The 16,871-nt window shown below is 39.4% G+C and overlaps 1 protein-coding gene across 1 annotated transcript in view; it reads right to left on the bottom strand.

The window, feature by feature from the left end:
- LOC101854069 (myoferlin) overlaps positions 1-16,871 on the bottom strand; it is a gene marked incomplete in the record, with an annotated part of 152,314 nt that overhangs the window by 42,867 nt on the left and 92,576 nt on the right. Inside the window, 12 exon segments of the mRNA XM_035973922.1 lie at positions 30-147; positions 737-816; positions 1,581-1,667; positions 2,278-2,418; positions 3,386-3,538; positions 4,057-4,252; positions 4,905-5,011; positions 5,336-5,538; positions 6,146-6,251; positions 7,452-7,565; positions 8,130-8,230; positions 12,487-12,563. Of these exon segments, the coding sequence (XP_035829815.1) occupies positions 30-147; positions 737-816; positions 1,581-1,667; positions 2,278-2,418; positions 3,386-3,538; positions 4,057-4,252; positions 4,905-5,011; positions 5,336-5,538; positions 6,146-6,251; positions 7,452-7,565; positions 8,130-8,230; positions 12,487-12,563 (1,483 nt within the window).

Here is a 16,871-nt window from a genome sequence, read left to right as displayed (position 1 = left end):
GTACATCTATATTTTAATTAATTACTGACCACATCTGCCCAAGGCCTTGAAGCCGGCCCCCAGCCCCCACCAGGGATGTTGCGAGAGTGGCACTCATAGATGTCCTCCAGGTATGTGTGGTGACCAGCGTCCTTGTCAAACAACATACTGAAGAATACAAACAAAACAAAAAAAAACCTACACTGAAGACAATTTTAAAAAACAACTAATGCTGATCGAGTACAAGTAGGAAAAATCTCAACTGATGACAGTTAACAAAAACAAAAACAATGCATATTGAAGACAGGTTATTAAAAAAAAATCATTCTGCACACAAGTTTTTAAAAAATTCAAATTGGGGACAGGAAAAACATCCCGTCTTTCATTTTTATATCTGTGTAGGTTTTAAACCTTACAATACACAGTGATCATTTACAAAGCGGATTCCTTGCTGAAGAGTTTTGAGAATCTATGTATTTGCTAGACTGAACATACAATTGACATACTGCCATAATGAAAGAAATCGAGAAAAAGCGAGCATAGGAAGTATGGAGCAAAGACGCTACTCCTACAACGGAGGGAAACAGGTGAAAGAAAGTGAAATCTTATCAACAGGGATTTGCATAACCCATTGGCGCGACTATGAACAATTATATCCCTTGACCCTCTAAGAGCCGCACGCTCTATAAAACCAAAGTCAACACAGCGAACAAAAATTCATGAACAGCACAAAAGATCTGAGGTCTATAAGCCTGACCTGAGCTCTGGGCTGATGTACCAGTCTCCCTCCCATGTCCAGCCAGGGGGTGGGGTGAACTCGTTCTTGTTCAGCTCAATCTGGGCAAAGGGCAAAAAAACACATGGAATTAACTATGTCTCAACAAGTCTCAATTCATGTGCTATTACATAAGAATATGGACCTAAATTGGAAAACTTTAAAAAAAGCATCTTCTTTTTGTTTCAGTTTGAACCTTTTTAAAAACCACTTTAAAAAATATAATCATATTAATTGTAAATAATCTCATCCCCCCCAAAAAATCAAAAAACAAAACAACAACAACAAAAAACAACAACAACACAACAACCTAAAACACAGAAAAATTACCTGTTCACACATTTGCATAAACACCAAGCTGTAACAAACGGACATGACTACTAACTTCTCAAATGATTATTTTCGCAAAGTGTTCAGGCACGTCACTGAATACTGAACCAGGAGAAACAAAGTTAAGAAAGTAAAGCTTATACGACTGCTACACAGAAATAGACAGCTACTACTCCCATAAGCAAATAGGCCTACAGTTAGTCAAAATTGTCTTTGATGACCACCCACTGTCAAGGAGTACAGTGGTCATCTTAGATATGTGGCTGTCTTACAGCGTGTCATTATAATGTATAAAAAACAATAACCCCAAAATGCAAAGACGGGAAATGGGAAGTGGTCTTTTGTACAGGCTATTGTCTCATACAGATGGCTGGTAGTGCTGGTTTGATCGTACTTCAAAATTTAATAGAAATACCACAGCTCTGGCAACACTGCCTGCCAGAGATAATTTTTATTAGCAAAATATCTGTATTAAGTATATAAAGTCATCACTTACTCTTCCTTCACTGTCTGAGAACTTGGGTCTTGTCATGGTGGGGCCCTTGTTGGTCCAAGTGCCCAAGATGTTTACTTGATTTTCATACTGGAATTAAACAGTGAGATTGCATAGAAAACACCAAAAAGAACAATTTCCCAGCACCAACCGACAAAAAAGTTATCATTCCCCTGTCCTTCTGTTCCACGCATTTTCCCCCAAGATGACTAGCAATGGCCTGCTGATTTCCATATTAATGTGATACTGTGTCCATGGAATGTCGACAAATTGTTCTCTGTAATTATTTATATCCAGTGCCCTGAGTAAGGCTCTGTCATACATCACTTTTCAAAACGACATTTGGCCGAATTTTATACTAAACAGTAAATATTTATAACTAAATTCTTCCCTAAAGGATGAGTAATAGTGAAATTCCAGTATTTTTTTTCTTTACTCTGACAGTTCAAATCTCATTATGACCACAGAGTCAGGGCGGTCTGTTAGCTCAGTCGGTATCATGCTGGACTATAGAATAGAAGGCCCTGGTTCAAATCCCAGACAGGGCATTCTTGAACTCTGGTCGTTTTGTGGAATTTTCAAGGCTCTCAACCCATTTGGCTTGGTCCTGTTGAAGACGGACGTTTAGCTCAAAGGTCCCGCTTCTCGAATTACCAAATTGTGTCAATAGGGGCGTTAAACCCATACACTTTTTACTCACAGTCTCCGCATAGACAGCCAGCTCTCCCTCAGTCTGCATGCGGTGCCAGGCGGACTCCTGGGTCTGTAGCCCAAGCCACAGCTTGACCCGCAGCACCGCCGGGATGTCAGCTTTCTTGTCCTTGTCCTTCACATGCGGGTACTGCGTACACACAAGTGATTGGATTGTTTTATTACATTCCCTCAAGCCCTCCCCCCCCTCCCCCCAACCACAACAAAATTTTAAGAACAAACTCATCACTCTCTCTCTCTCTTTCTCTGTCAATGATTTAATCCTGCTTTACATAGAGAAGCGAAGAATTGGGAGTTATTCATTTTTCCCACAAGAGCCATGGTGCATGATGCATGTTCAATTCTTAAGTTTTACTCTTTTTTCAATTCAAGGTGATTCAAGTTATTACTTTTGAACAAAGGGAGGCACATAGACACAATCATGGCCAAGTAATGCAAGAAAAGAGTAGGAAAGACAGAAAATAAACAGAGATGTAAGAGAAAAGAAGCAGAATCTACAGGTAGCTCTTTCCAACAAGTCACAAGGTAATTAAACAAACATGATCTCTAAATATACTTTCCCTTCCTTCTTTACATAATGTGGGTGGTTGGCGGATGTTCTGGTGTGGTTCTTTCCAATCAAACATCTCTTGTCCTTATCTCTCCTCCTTTTTTTGTATGTTACATCTATAGTCTTCAGCACTTTTATGACCTATTTCAATTTGTTTTGTAAGGGCTGTAAAACTCTTACCAAAGCTTAACTAAAACCTTACATAATCTAGGTTCGGATGAGATTCAAACTGAGGTCATCAGAATCATAGCTCAGTAGATTAGAAAGTAAATTAAGTACGAGTCCCAAAAGCTGTAACACACACTGCTAGGGACATCACTATCAATCTTGCATATCTCCCTGACATGTCGTATTCCTGACAACCATTTCATACTTTGCCCTGTTTTATGTCTCTCTCCCAGCTGTGGTGGTACTGGCTCCAATCCAATCTCTCACATCCTGGTAGGATCTACACTTAACTCTTCCCCTTCTTTTTTTCTCCTTCTTGCCTTCCTTTCATTACCATTTCAAGGAACTGTACAAGGAAATACAGCACATAATGTCTCACCCGCAAAGCCAGTGTCATGAGTTTGCCACAGCACGTTCCTCTGCTGTCTTCTTTGTCAGAGTAAAGAAGCTCATTGGCTGGGATGCGGAAATAAGCGATCCTCTTTTGGCCACTGATCATCCAGATGATAACATCTGGCATGCTGTTCTGGGGCTGTGGGTGGGGGGTTAGAAGGAATTATGGTCAATAAAATGTTGCAGCTGCAGTCATCCAGTCTGATGACACTTGAATGAAATATGTACGCAAACTAATAAGTAGTTAAACAATTGGCTGCTCTATACAAAACTGTCAGGAACATTTATTACATTTTAAAAGTCAAAATTATATCTTTGTACTGAAATCTTAAAATTTCTACATAGCAGAATTCCACTACATCTGTACCAGGATAAACTTATGCTGACATTAATCTGTAAAAAGAAAAAATAAGAACCTAGTTTTCATCCCAACCTCTTGAAATCAGAGATCCGAATTTGACCTGAGCACTCAAGTGACTTTATGCAGTTGTGAGTGTCATAAAACTTTTATCAAACTGAGCCTGACGATTTTTATATAAGTGCTTCTAAAAATTTGAAAAGTTTAAATCAGATTATGACCGGATGGTGTTACAAGTACCGTAAAACTAGTACTAAAAAACTAAAACCTGTCACATTTTTGTGTGGAGCGCTCCTTACCTCCTGAGCAACATTTCTCAAGATGGACGCATAGTTCTCCACTTCCACCAAGGCTTCCTCCAGATCTGTAGCATTCTCTCTGAGTGTTAACGCCGCGCTCTTGACGTGCTTCAGCGTATCCTTCCTCTCTAGCTCGGTCAACTGGTCAAGCTCATTGGTCACATGTTCGCCATCGCGGGCTGGAGACAAGGGTGACCTGTACAGAGTAACAAAATACTTTATTAGGGAAAAGTTTAGACTTTAATGCTCTTTTAAAAACAGAATTTAATCAATGTCCCTCCCCCATGGGACATGAGGAAGAGTCATTAAAAACTATGTTTACAACATAAGTTAAAAACGGCCTTCATGCAGACGTAAAACATGAGTTCTGTAACTGGTTAATCGAGAAGTATAAATTCTTTTCTTTAACCAGCAAGGAGAAGGAAAGAGAATTAATGGAATAATACACTCTTCTTCAAGTTTCAAAGAGTACAAAAAATATTGAAGATCATTTAGCCATCATATGCAATGACTTATTCTGCCTCGACCAACTACTCTTCCAATTTCGAAGCCACAATCTTAGTTGTACACCCAATGAGGACCATGTTCTAACATCTATGAAAGTTAAATCAGCCGAGCCTACTCTAACCTGTACAAATAACCACTTCTCACTTCCTCCCTCGAGTTTTTCCTATATCACAAAGACACTGTCCAAGATAACCACATGTCTAAGACAACTACTTTTCTCCTTGACAATGGGTGGTCGTCTTGGGACAGCTTCGAATACATATAAGCACCAATCTTTGAGTAAAGTAAAACACTAAGCACAACTATTATTCCAAGTAAGGCATTTGATTTGGTGCACATACCCGCAATCAGAGATCAGCTGATCCAATAGAGAGATGAGGAGTTGGGCTAGCTCTGGCACTGGGAGCTTTGCTTTGATACCAATCTGCACACGTTCCAGGTTCGCTTCCTGAGGATGAATGATAAATAGAACTCTCTTAGCTCTTAGTATATGGCACGCCAGTTTCGCTGGGGCACAGCATCGCTCAGTTGTTTACAGTCGTACAGTAATCCTAATGATACATTTATTAACTCCACTAAATCACCTTGGACCTTGAAGGACAACAAAAACAGACCTAATAATAGCCAACTCGACAGTTCAGTACAAGAATCTGTCGTACTTCACTTTTTAAAACAGCATATGGCAGAGTCTTACAATAAGCTGTCATTAAACTGCACCACAAGCCTATGGGGGCATCAAACATTTACAAATAATTATTTACAAAAAACTCACTAGTCTCTCGATAATGTTGAGCATGATGTTGAGGGACTCCAGCCTGAAGGAGATATCCTCCCAGGAGCAGTCGACCACCACGCAGGGCTTGGTGCCACCCCAGGGCAGGAAGTAGTAGTGGCAGCCGTCAAACACCGCGTTGGTGGGCTGGGTGGTGGAAGGTGATGGTGGCACGTTCTCATCCAGTTTGTTACCATAGTTACCTGTACACAAAAAGACCAAGTGTAAAAATGTTGAGGGGGAGAAGTCTCAACGGATTTTAGACAGCATGATACCAGGATAAGTGCTGCATTGACCAATTTCTAAAGCAAGTTACCTCCAACTTGGGAATGTGCTAGTACCTAGCTTGTAAGTGGGTGAAATACAGAGAAACCACATAAAACATCTTTAGTTTTAGAAAGAGTTTTATGGCAGTCGCAATACAGATGGGTTATACAAGTGGTGAAGATAAGAGGTGTTACTAGAGAGAAACATACCCAGAAAAGGAGGAGAAAATACTATGATAAATGTTTGACAGGAAAGACAGAGCAAACCACACCAGAGCATCCACCAACCACCCACTAAGCATCTTTCCCAAAGACATTACGTGGGCCACTGTAGACTAGGAGACCCCCCTCCCCCCCCCCTTCCCCCAAATAAAACTGACTTTTGGATCGTGAAGCAACCAAACTAAAACATCCATTAAACCACAAGGCAGGGCACAATCATGACTACATGTAAAACAACATTCCAAACATTCCTTGAGACAATGCGTAGTTCACATTGGCATGAACAATTGCATGGGTTTTTTTCCAGCATTTTGTCACTTACCCATGCTGACTTCAAATTCAATGGGAGCGTCCACGTGACTGGCACTGATCATACTGGCGTTGAGGAAGGCTGCATGGACACGGTACTTTCGCCGTCTCATGAATTTCTGTTAAAGATGCAAGATGACACACGAAACAAATTATATTATTTGCTTAAAGTCAAAATAAACAGTTGCAGCAAAAGGCATCATGAGATCAAATACAGAAAGAAGCAGATCCCTCCCCAAAAGTCTGTAAATTTTTTTTCGAAAATATTATATTATTTATGGAATAGAGTAAAACACAAAAATTTGAGAGATTTACTTACAGGAATACAACAGAGAAATACTGTACTCATCTTAAAAACTTAGAATAGATTTAATCAACTGCAGAGATAGCAACAGTCTCTTATAAACACAAAAATAAATTTACATATAGGAATGAAGTACAGTCGAACCTGCTCAGACAGCAACCTGTAAAAGACAACCATCTGTCCAAACAGCCACTTTCCATTTCCTCCTTTGCATAAAAACAAAAATAAAGGTACTGCCTAAGACAACAACCTGTCCAAAGCAGCTGTGACCACTATATTTCATTAACCAATAGCCCCAAGAACTTGTCAAAGATGGCCTGGCAAATCTGTGATTGCCTGACACATTGTGCCATAAATTATACATCGGCCCCTGGTGCTGTGGACGACCTGCCATAATTCATTCACCTGTCCTTATTGTTCCTCTATGAAAAGAAGAAAGCAATTATTGACCAGGACGTTGCAAAAGCAAGACTTCTGATATCCATCCCACTGTTTACCTAAGCTGATCAGTTGATAGCATTTTAATGAGAATTATGGCAGTCCTAAGCCTGCAAGCACCTCCAGTTGGGACCTCAGAATGGAATGTTTTGTTTTTCTTCATTTCAATCAGTCCTGCCTAACACGGCCACCTGTTAAGACTGCCACTTGTCTCCTCGACAATAGGTGGCTGTTGTAGACAACTTCAAAAGTATAATATCTTGCATGCTGAACAAGCACTAAATAAAAATATCTAGTAAAAATAAATAAAATACAGTCAAACCTTCTCTAATGGCCATCTGTATAAGACACTCATCTCTACAAACGGCCATTTCCCCTTCCCTCCCTTGCATATTTTCCCCACTATAATGACACACTTTAAGACATCCACCTGTTCAAAATGGCCACATTTTCCCTTGATAATGGGTGGCCCCCTAAGACAAATTCGACAGGCAGAACATGCAACTTTTATCTGAACTCAGTAACACAGACTCAAAAACAACAAACTATTCGACAACCACGAGACAAATTCCCAGACCTGGACTCTGAGACGGTCGTCTCCGCCAATCTCCTCTACAGCAGTCTCGGGCAGCTCGCCCAGGGTGGTGGTCAGTTGTATCAGGGCACGGCCTCTGTAAGCCACACCTTCTCCCTGTATTCAACAACAGAATTCAACTTAAGTTGCCAACTAATTTTGCTGCGTCAGTTCAGTGACATTCTTAAGTCAACAAACGGTAAGAAAATTTGAGGGGGACAAAACTTTTTATTTCATACTTTTTGAGGGGGTTAACGCCCTACTGGACATATGTTATTTCAGAGGGGGGGGGGGGGGAAGATATTACAAACTATATACACACACTCTCTCTCTCTCTCTCCCTCCCTCCCTCCCCCCCACACTCTGTGTGTGTGTGTGTGTGTGTGTGTGTGTGTGTGTTTGTGTTTGTGTGTGTGTGTGTGTGTGTGTGTGTGTGTGTGTGTGTGTGTGTGTGTGTGTGTCCCACACACATAAAGAGAGCGGAGATGGGAAAAGTATGTGCATGTAATTATACACAAACAACCATAACATCCACATCATAAGCTCCTACACACACATACACACTCACACACAAAAACACACACACTCACACACACACGCACTCTCTCTCTCTCTCTCTCTCTCACACACACACACACACACACACACACACACACACACACACACACACACACGCCTCACCTTGCCCAGATTAAGATCCTCATAATCATCGGGCAGGTCCGTGTACTCTCTGGTGGAGCCGTAAAAGTTGACATAGCACGGCCCAAACGTCGGCAGGAATCCTGAACACACATACAGACAGACAGACAGACAGATAAACAAACTATCAAAAGACAAATAATATGTATATTTCATTGTTTAAAATCATGCTGCCCTGTCAACTTCATCCCAAGTAGTGGATTCACATTTAAGTTGTCTTCTACTTGTTGGAAATAGACAAAGGTAAAGTAATCTACACTGTAACAAAATGTCAAACTAGCATCAATTGAAGTTCAGTCTATTAATATCTGTCCCCACATTTTAAAAAAATACAACAAAAAACTAGGTGTGTTAAGTAAACCAGCAAAACCAGCAAAACACACACAAATCCATTTACAGCTTAGGTTAATCTAGATCAATACCAAATCAAATAAATAATTTAGAAAAATACGTTTACACTCACTAACCTTTTTTTTCTTTTCTACTTCAATCACAATTATTGGAAACACTCCCTAAAAGCTGACCACTGTAAACATTCTACAATCAATAACTTTAACCACAAAATAAAGTTGTCACAACTTAATACACATCTGTTACATACACATACGAAAATTCAATTCCTGTATTTGAGCGGCAATATTTCCTAACAATGTAAGATTAACCACAAGAAATCTTTCACGTCAATCGTAACCACGTCAGAATGCAAAAGGAACTCAAAGAAATACCAAACAAAGTTGGAATGTTTTTGAACTTTCTGGGGTACAGCAGACCAACAAATATAATATTATTGGAAAGAGAGAGGGGGTTGGGGGGTCAGGGGCCTGAGGTGAAAAGTGTGGCCAACAAGGTTGCAGGTAATAACTACATAGGTCAAATATTCAAATACCAAGTGCGAAGTGGGTGGGCGTGGGGGGATGGGAGAAGAGGGATAGGGTACATCAGGAGAAAGAATGAGAAGGGTGGGTTGCAGATAATGATGCAAAATACATGTATGCCCGGACGTCAACTCACAGTTGTACTGTAAACAGAAGACTAGCCTACAGTACTGTCAGTGGTATCAAGAGGGAATTGCTGAACACTCAACTTACTGTACTTACACGCGCTATATCAATATCAGACATTTTTGTTATTATTATTATTATTATTTTATTATTATTATAATTATTATTATCATCATTGTCATTATCATTAATAATAATAATATCATCATCACTAGTGTTCAGTTACTTGTACTCCTATGTTACATCTGACAAGCGTACACCCTCCTGCCCCCAAGCACTACCGGTATATCATATAAGCTCTGTTTCCAGTGCGGCGTGTTTCATGCGGCTATGACGGACGGTTGTCTTCGCCGTGGCGTCAATTTTACTTACGGGCCCTTTACATACACAGTTGGGTTTTTTTTACCCGCTGCCCGTCCGTCCTTTGGGCCACCTCAGACCTGTCAGCGCGTAAATGTGATGCCTTACAAAAGACACATGGCTGCCCGCCGGCCCTGACGTCATCCGGCTGATATAGGATCTGGAGACCCCAAGTATTTTGCGCGTGGGCCGCGGTGGCAACGAGCCTGCGCCGTGGTTCTATTGAAGTTTCTCGAGACTGTTTTAAAATATCATGACAACATTTTTCTTACATGATATTGGTCAAAGCCTTTTTTTTTTAAATCCCAGGGCTATAAGGCCTATTCCATATTTGTGCACTGAGGATTCCAACGTCAATTAACGACGACAATGGCATCGGCGGGCCTATCACCCAAACAGTCTCAGACAGGGACTTCTCTCTCCAATCTTTTGTCTTCTTACTAAAATAATATATACTTAGTACCAAAAAGGAGAAACGACAGGAAAAGGGACGGAGTACATATCGGCCAAATCCATCTCATGTCGTTCACAAGATTAGTAGTACGTTGCCAGATAAAGAAGCCAATAGTTCCCTGTAATTCAGTAAGAACTTCGAGCCCCAAAACACAGCAAATCTATCATTACGGGTACTGACGCTGGACTGGTGTCGTTGTCGTAGTACACTGAACACGACCGAGCGTTTCTAAAGACGCACTCGACGAAAGAAAGCCCAGAGTCAGGTAGAGGTGGAGCGCAGCTGCGAGCCGTACGACCGGAAACAAAGCTTCATCACAGCATGCATATCAGAGTGTAGTCATTTTCCTTGACTAGACCTAACACCCCTGTAATTATGGCTACATGCACGGCAATTGGTTGTGTTAGATGTTCTCTTGTGCCTATAATGCATCACTCCGAAACACAAAACCAAACGGACACCGCACAGGTGTGTCCTCTGCTGTTTAAACCCAAACGTGCAACAACAATTACCTCGTCCAATATAGTCTACAAAACAAGACGACATTATATCATCAGTACTTACAAAATAGTACATTTGATGACTAAATACTCTCAAGACCTATACGCTACCAACCACAACCCTCAATACGCAATAACCAGCAACAACTAGAAAACACGAGACAGCAATTTTTAAGCCGCATAGACTAGAACTGTCTCTACAGACAAGCATTCATAAAACGTATATACAAAGCAATTTGTGGAACATTTTTCGAGTAAATTGAAAAACGAATCACGTCTATCATTCCTAGCCACGAAATAATCTAGCACATCTAAAACAAGCTACGCTCAAATTACAGAAATGTAAAATACAGATTAATAATTCGTAATATTCAGTACATAATATTCAAGTTTAACCTTTCAAACGAATTACGAACGAACACGAACTGCGACAACATTACCAATTTCCTCACTATCAGCCTCTGAGGTGTCAAAGTAAAAAAGCATCGAGTCAAGAACAAGCACATATAAACAGAAGCAAACACCTCCACAACCAATAGCTATAAGCACTAGTACCAACATCCCGTGCGCACATGCATTGCCGTCACCAGCCCAAGCCACAAATAATACAGACTCAAAAGAAAACTACTGTCAGGAACACATTCCGTTTTATTAATCATATTTCCCTTTGCTAAACTCTTTGTTTGGAGAAACTGAGCAACGATAGTATGATAAATACCGAGAAGTCCATTTAATTTTTTGCAACAAAGCAAGCGACAATGCGGTGAAGCAGACAGACAGCGCAGAATAAAGCAACAGCTTAATGGGACCACAATAGCTACAATAAGTATTCTTGGCACGAAATAAAAAATCCCTGTTTCTTCTTTGTGACAAATAAACGAAGAGGACGAAAAGTACGAGAGTAAAACGCAGTGACAAAAATAAATCAGGAAAATTTCTTTTGATGTGAAAAAAGAATAAATAATAATTTTTTAAAAATAATTTACAAAATTATTGGTATTTCAGTTGCAAGATTATAGTGAACAAATCAGAAAAAAAAACTACAAAGACAAACTGGCCACCCATATATAATATAATACATGGGTAATATAGACAAGATGAAAACACAGCATGTCACAACAGACACGACGTGAAGGCGTGGCGCACCGGGACGCTCAGCAGTGACCAGGCGGAGGGAACAGCAACCGGCCTCCTAGAACACTAGGTACTCTACAACGTCGATACAGACAATACATGGCGGGGTCAAAACAAAAAAAAGGAGAAAACAGGACAATGTGTAAAGAAAAAAACCACCCACGGATAACATGGAAACATTTATTTATTCTTATTCTCAATTTTCAATCTCGTCACCACCCTCCCCTTTAAAATAATTTTAAAAAACCGACATTAGTCTATGTAATTGCACTTCTCGTTTTCAAAAAAATTACAGTCTTCACTTCATTAAGGCCCATCTGTCACAGAAAAAAGAAAAGAAAAGGGGAAAACACTAATTTTTCTTTTTAGTGTGCAGGAAAGAGATAAAAGACCCAATACTTATAATATCTACACTTAAAACCAACTTTAACAGAGAACTTTCATCGTTAATGAAGAAAAGACTACAACAGTTGTGAGTCGTCGGGAAGTCTCAGATTCGCTTAACGCTTTCGATCCGTATACATTAACACAGCACTAGGAAAATATATTACATTTCTCTTGGGTTTTTTTCTCCGGTTTCTGACACAAACATCATCCTTTTTTCGCCTGACCTAATTTGAAAGAACATCTACAGCTAATTGCGCAATTGTATGAGTTTGAAAGAACTTCTGCAACTATTTGTAAATTCGTTGGAAATAACTACAATACATTACAATTGGACATTCAACTTTTTGGGGATTTATCGAGACGGAGAAGTATATATCCCCACAACACCCCCCCCCCCCCCTTTAAAAAACACCCACTACCCTCCCGTCTGCAAAGTGAGGTCACTGCTAAGCACCCGGGCCCATGCCACCTGCTGACACTGTGACAAAGACGAGAGTAGTCACCCTTTTCTCCGCTAGACGATATGATGGAGATGGGCTGGAACAAGGTGCCCACATAGTCGTCAGGGTTCAGCCGGTCCCTGCACGCAGAAGCAACAGAAGGAACAACACAAGCATCAGGGCAACCGTTCGGCTACCGGGTTATGGGGGCTACATTCTACTAGGTCCACAGAATACTTTCAAGACAGAATGCACAAGGCGCTATCAAAGGCTCGTGTGACGTCATGGATTCTGTTCCGATGCCGCCATATTATGAACCCAAACCCCATCAGATCGTATCAATGATGTGATGCGCGACACAATTCTTTGATGAAAATAAAACTTTAATACCCCGATTGGAACAGTTGCTTGTTTAAAAAAAAGCACCAAAAAAACAAAAAACCAGAAACCACGTAATCAATAACTTATTTCACTACCATACCAAAAGAGAGACGCAACTCCACTGCTGGCAAGATGCCACACACCACAACATTCTGAAAAGAAGGAGTGGCATCTCTTCTTCGGAGTTACACCTACTACATTTCCTCAAAACATTCATGAAGTAAGACGATAGCTAAGTCGACTTTTGAGCAAAGCTCATTTTAAAAAGAATTTTCTAATATTTCAACCCGGAATGCCAAGATGCATGCCTTACTCAAAGGAGGCCTGGTTTTTACCGGAACACACCGAATCAGCGAATGTGCATTTTGGCTTATTGATATCTTGGAGGTATGTTACAGCTGCTATGTAGTACTGAATCTGCATGGACAAATACTGTTCGCTATGGTTAGGCTTCTATCTAAAAACGGAAGGGAAAACAACATGAACTATAAGAAATTTGAAAATATAAATTATAAACGAAAGCAATAAAATAAAATGAGAAAGATCGAGACCAAAAACAAAAACACGATGACTTAAATTAGAAAACACGCTTAAAGCAAAAACACAGCTATCATTGCGAAGACCCCCTTCCTCTTTTAAACAAATCTCCTATCATTTCTTTCTCTTTTTATGAATACAACACCCCGCCCCCTCTGCCCCTTTCTTCCAGTATGCCTCATGTTCCAAGACAACTGACAAAACTTAGTGCATGTCGAACTTGACCGTACAAGCAGTGTAGTGCTATTAAGTAAGAAAGTACACTGTCGAAATACGATCTATTTCAACTTTGAAAATTGAGAGAAACGATGAACGATAGCACTGGATCTTTGTCAAAGTTCTGTTTCAGAGATTCTTGTGTAAACTCAAGATGTCAATGTTACAGCACCTGTTGTACTGGTCAGACAAACCATAACTATAATTATAATGTCCGCATAACTTACAAAAAGTGTACTGGTAAGTTAAAAACATGATTAAAATCATATGCTAAGAGACGCAAATAGTACAAATTCTGTTTATATATATGACCATTCACGTACTGTTGACAAAGAGACAAAGCGAAAAGAAGGGAATTGTTCTTCATCATTTTTTAGAGGGGAAAAAATTAATGTCCACAGCATCACAGCCAAGGGATATAATATAGTAATTTGTCATTTCTAGGATAAAAAAGCCTTTGTTGATAGCTACAACGTTAAAGAAGTCTCTCAAAGGTCAATGATTAAAATTGTATACGTTCGAATCCTATCGATTTCAACCTATAAGAGAGCTGATATAAATCGATGCACGCGATAGGTAGAAGAAATATTTACGTGCGAGTTTGAGGGAAAAGTGTCATTTCTACCTTACAAAGCCTTGGTTGTACCAACCTTAAACAGACGTCACTCAAAAGTCAATGATTAAGATTGTATAAATCCTAATCCTATCGATGTCAGTGTACAAGTAAGCTGATGTAAATCGATGTACGCGATGAGTAGAGCAAATGGTTACGCACGAACTTGAGTGAAAAGAAGAACAAAACATCTTTAGTTATAGCAAGCATCAGGCAAGTTACATTCCGAATTTGCGAATGGCCGGAGGGCGCCACAGAGTGAAAGGTCCTATTTCTTTTTTTACCCTCCGTTGTTTCTGTGAATCTGCCTTGCTTCTTCTTTGCATTAAATGACCGTCACTGTGTCAATGTGCTTCTCTTTACTTTAACTCCAAATAAAACTGATTCAGAATTTTGAGTTCCATAAGGCACAGTGTACTCTCGAGCAAGTAGTTAAAGGAGGTCTTTTATTGATTAAAAAAAACCCCACTAAAAAACCATTGTCATGAAACTCCTTCCACACCATACGCCCAAGTTTAAAAATTGTGCGTTCCAATATCATATCTCGCTGTTTCAGTTAAAAACAAGAGAAGTGCGTAGAACCTTGATAGAGATTCGTTTTAAAAGGAAAAATGATAAGGAGTACTACAAACGACAAACATAAAAATCTATCTGAAAATATCTCCAATGTCACCTAACCTTACTTCTTATTTAAGAGACAACCACCAACAGAAATGATGAAAAAAAGGCACAATTGACGGTAACAAAAGCAGCAGTAGAACACTATTGTCTAATTCATATTTACATTTTCCAACAAAACATTTTCTTTTGAAAAATACAACGAAAATATGAAACAAAAATGATGGCTGGACACAATGGAAATTGGTTAATACAAAGTCTGATGAGTGAAAAAAAAAGTGAAGCCTAATGTTTTAGGCAGCAAAGATGCATTTTATACAAGGAAAAATAACCAAAAGTATTAGCTTACAGGAATGGGTGAAATTTTTGCTAAGCGTGAGATCGATGCGTGAGTGAGCGGCGCTTTAAAAGTGTGTCGTATGACAGAAAGTCGACAGAGTTCATTAGAGAAAAAGAGTACATTCCATCAATGTTATTTTAATATCTAGATAAAACTAGATCATAAATCCTTTCTGTTCGGGTGCTATTGAAGAGACATTCGTAAGCAAGAGTGTCTGCTAAGCTAAAAGAGCTTGTTTGTGTGTGTGTTTGGGGGGGGGGGGTGTCTTTGTTTATTGCAGTGTGCTGCTATTCTGCTTTCGTTACTTTCCAGTTGTGGAAGTAAAACATACAATTTAAAAGGCAAACTAATAATTATTATAATTGGACCCTGGTCAGGAAACCAAGCCAGACAGAAATATTTCAGGAATTACGACGGCATCCACAGAGCTAATTGGAGACTAACAGAGAGTTTTTTAAAACAGAGAGCTGCTGAAAATATAATTCTCTGAGAACAACACCAACCATTGCTTTCGTCATCATTACTCAACCGGTAAACTGTACACTAATAAGTTTGTTGTTGTGTTTGCTTTTTTTCATTTACACTGCATCCTGTAAAATGGGTCAACGCTCCAAAGTTCAGTCAGCGATCACAAATATAAATTTGCATACACATCAAAAACTGTACTAACACCTGTTACACACCCTGGTCTCGCTAGAGAAAAGCAAACTGTCAGGCGCTTTGCTTTTTTAAGTTTTTGTAAGTGTTTTACGTCACTTGCAACACTATAATAAGGTCATATAAGTGACGAATATTAGAGATGCTACAAGAGAGTAACGAACACACACAAGAAAGAGGAGAGGTACAGACCATAGACGTTTGGTAGGAATGAAGGAGCAGACAACACCCCAGAGCACCTGTCAACCACCCACGCTTGGTTTTTTGCCCGACATATCAATAACTCATTTCAAGACACTCGTAAACTATACGAAACATTTTTTGCTAGTTCGTTTATTTTTTCAGTTGATGGGAAAAAAGATGATTGAGATAAAACATCATTTTTATCCTCCTCTTTTGAAATTCAATACCATTTTGGTTACAGCTGCGAAAACAAGGAAAAGACTTCCGAGGAAAAAAACCCACATCTTTGACATCACTGGACGCATCTAAATAAATCGATATTCTTTTAAACTATGAAATGTGTCGGTGTAATACTGCAATGATTTAAAGTTTTCGATATTAATTTCATTCTTCAGCACAATATTGTCTGAAATAACAAAGTGCAGCTCCAAGAAAACGAATTAGCGTTGTCACCACTGTCACTGTCGTCTTCGTCCGACTTGTTGATACTCAACAAAAGGCTATTCATCGAGAAGCCTTCTATTGCCGCGTTATATTGTTCCAGAGAAGCCTTCTAAAAGATTATTTAATACTAAACTTTGCGCGCTCATATGACCTTATGTAGTTGTGAACGACGTAAAACTCTTACAACACTAAACTATTTCTAAAATTATACGAAACTCTCAGTCAGCTTCATCTCATTGTCTTTGCTCTTTTAAAAAAACTAAAAAACCAATGAACATCAACTTTATGGCATTCCCGATAAGACAGCATAGTGCAGTCTCTCCTACATCATTTGCATATTTATTGCTGCGTTTACTTTTTATTGAACAATTTATTTAATTAATTATCTAATTTATCGTTTTAATTTTCGAGTAATTATTCATTTATCCTTGTATCTCTTTTCCTTTTTTTCGGAAAGGG

Source organism: Aplysia californica, unplaced genomic scaffold, assembly GCF_000002075.1.
Source record: "Aplysia californica isolate F4 #8 unplaced genomic scaffold, AplCal3.0 scaffold00036, whole genome shotgun sequence".
NCBI classification, from domain to species: domain Eukaryota; kingdom Metazoa; phylum Mollusca; class Gastropoda; order Aplysiida; family Aplysiidae; genus Aplysia; species Aplysia californica.
Note: the sequence above shows the minus strand (reverse complement) of the source record. Positions and strands in the feature narration are given on the sequence as shown.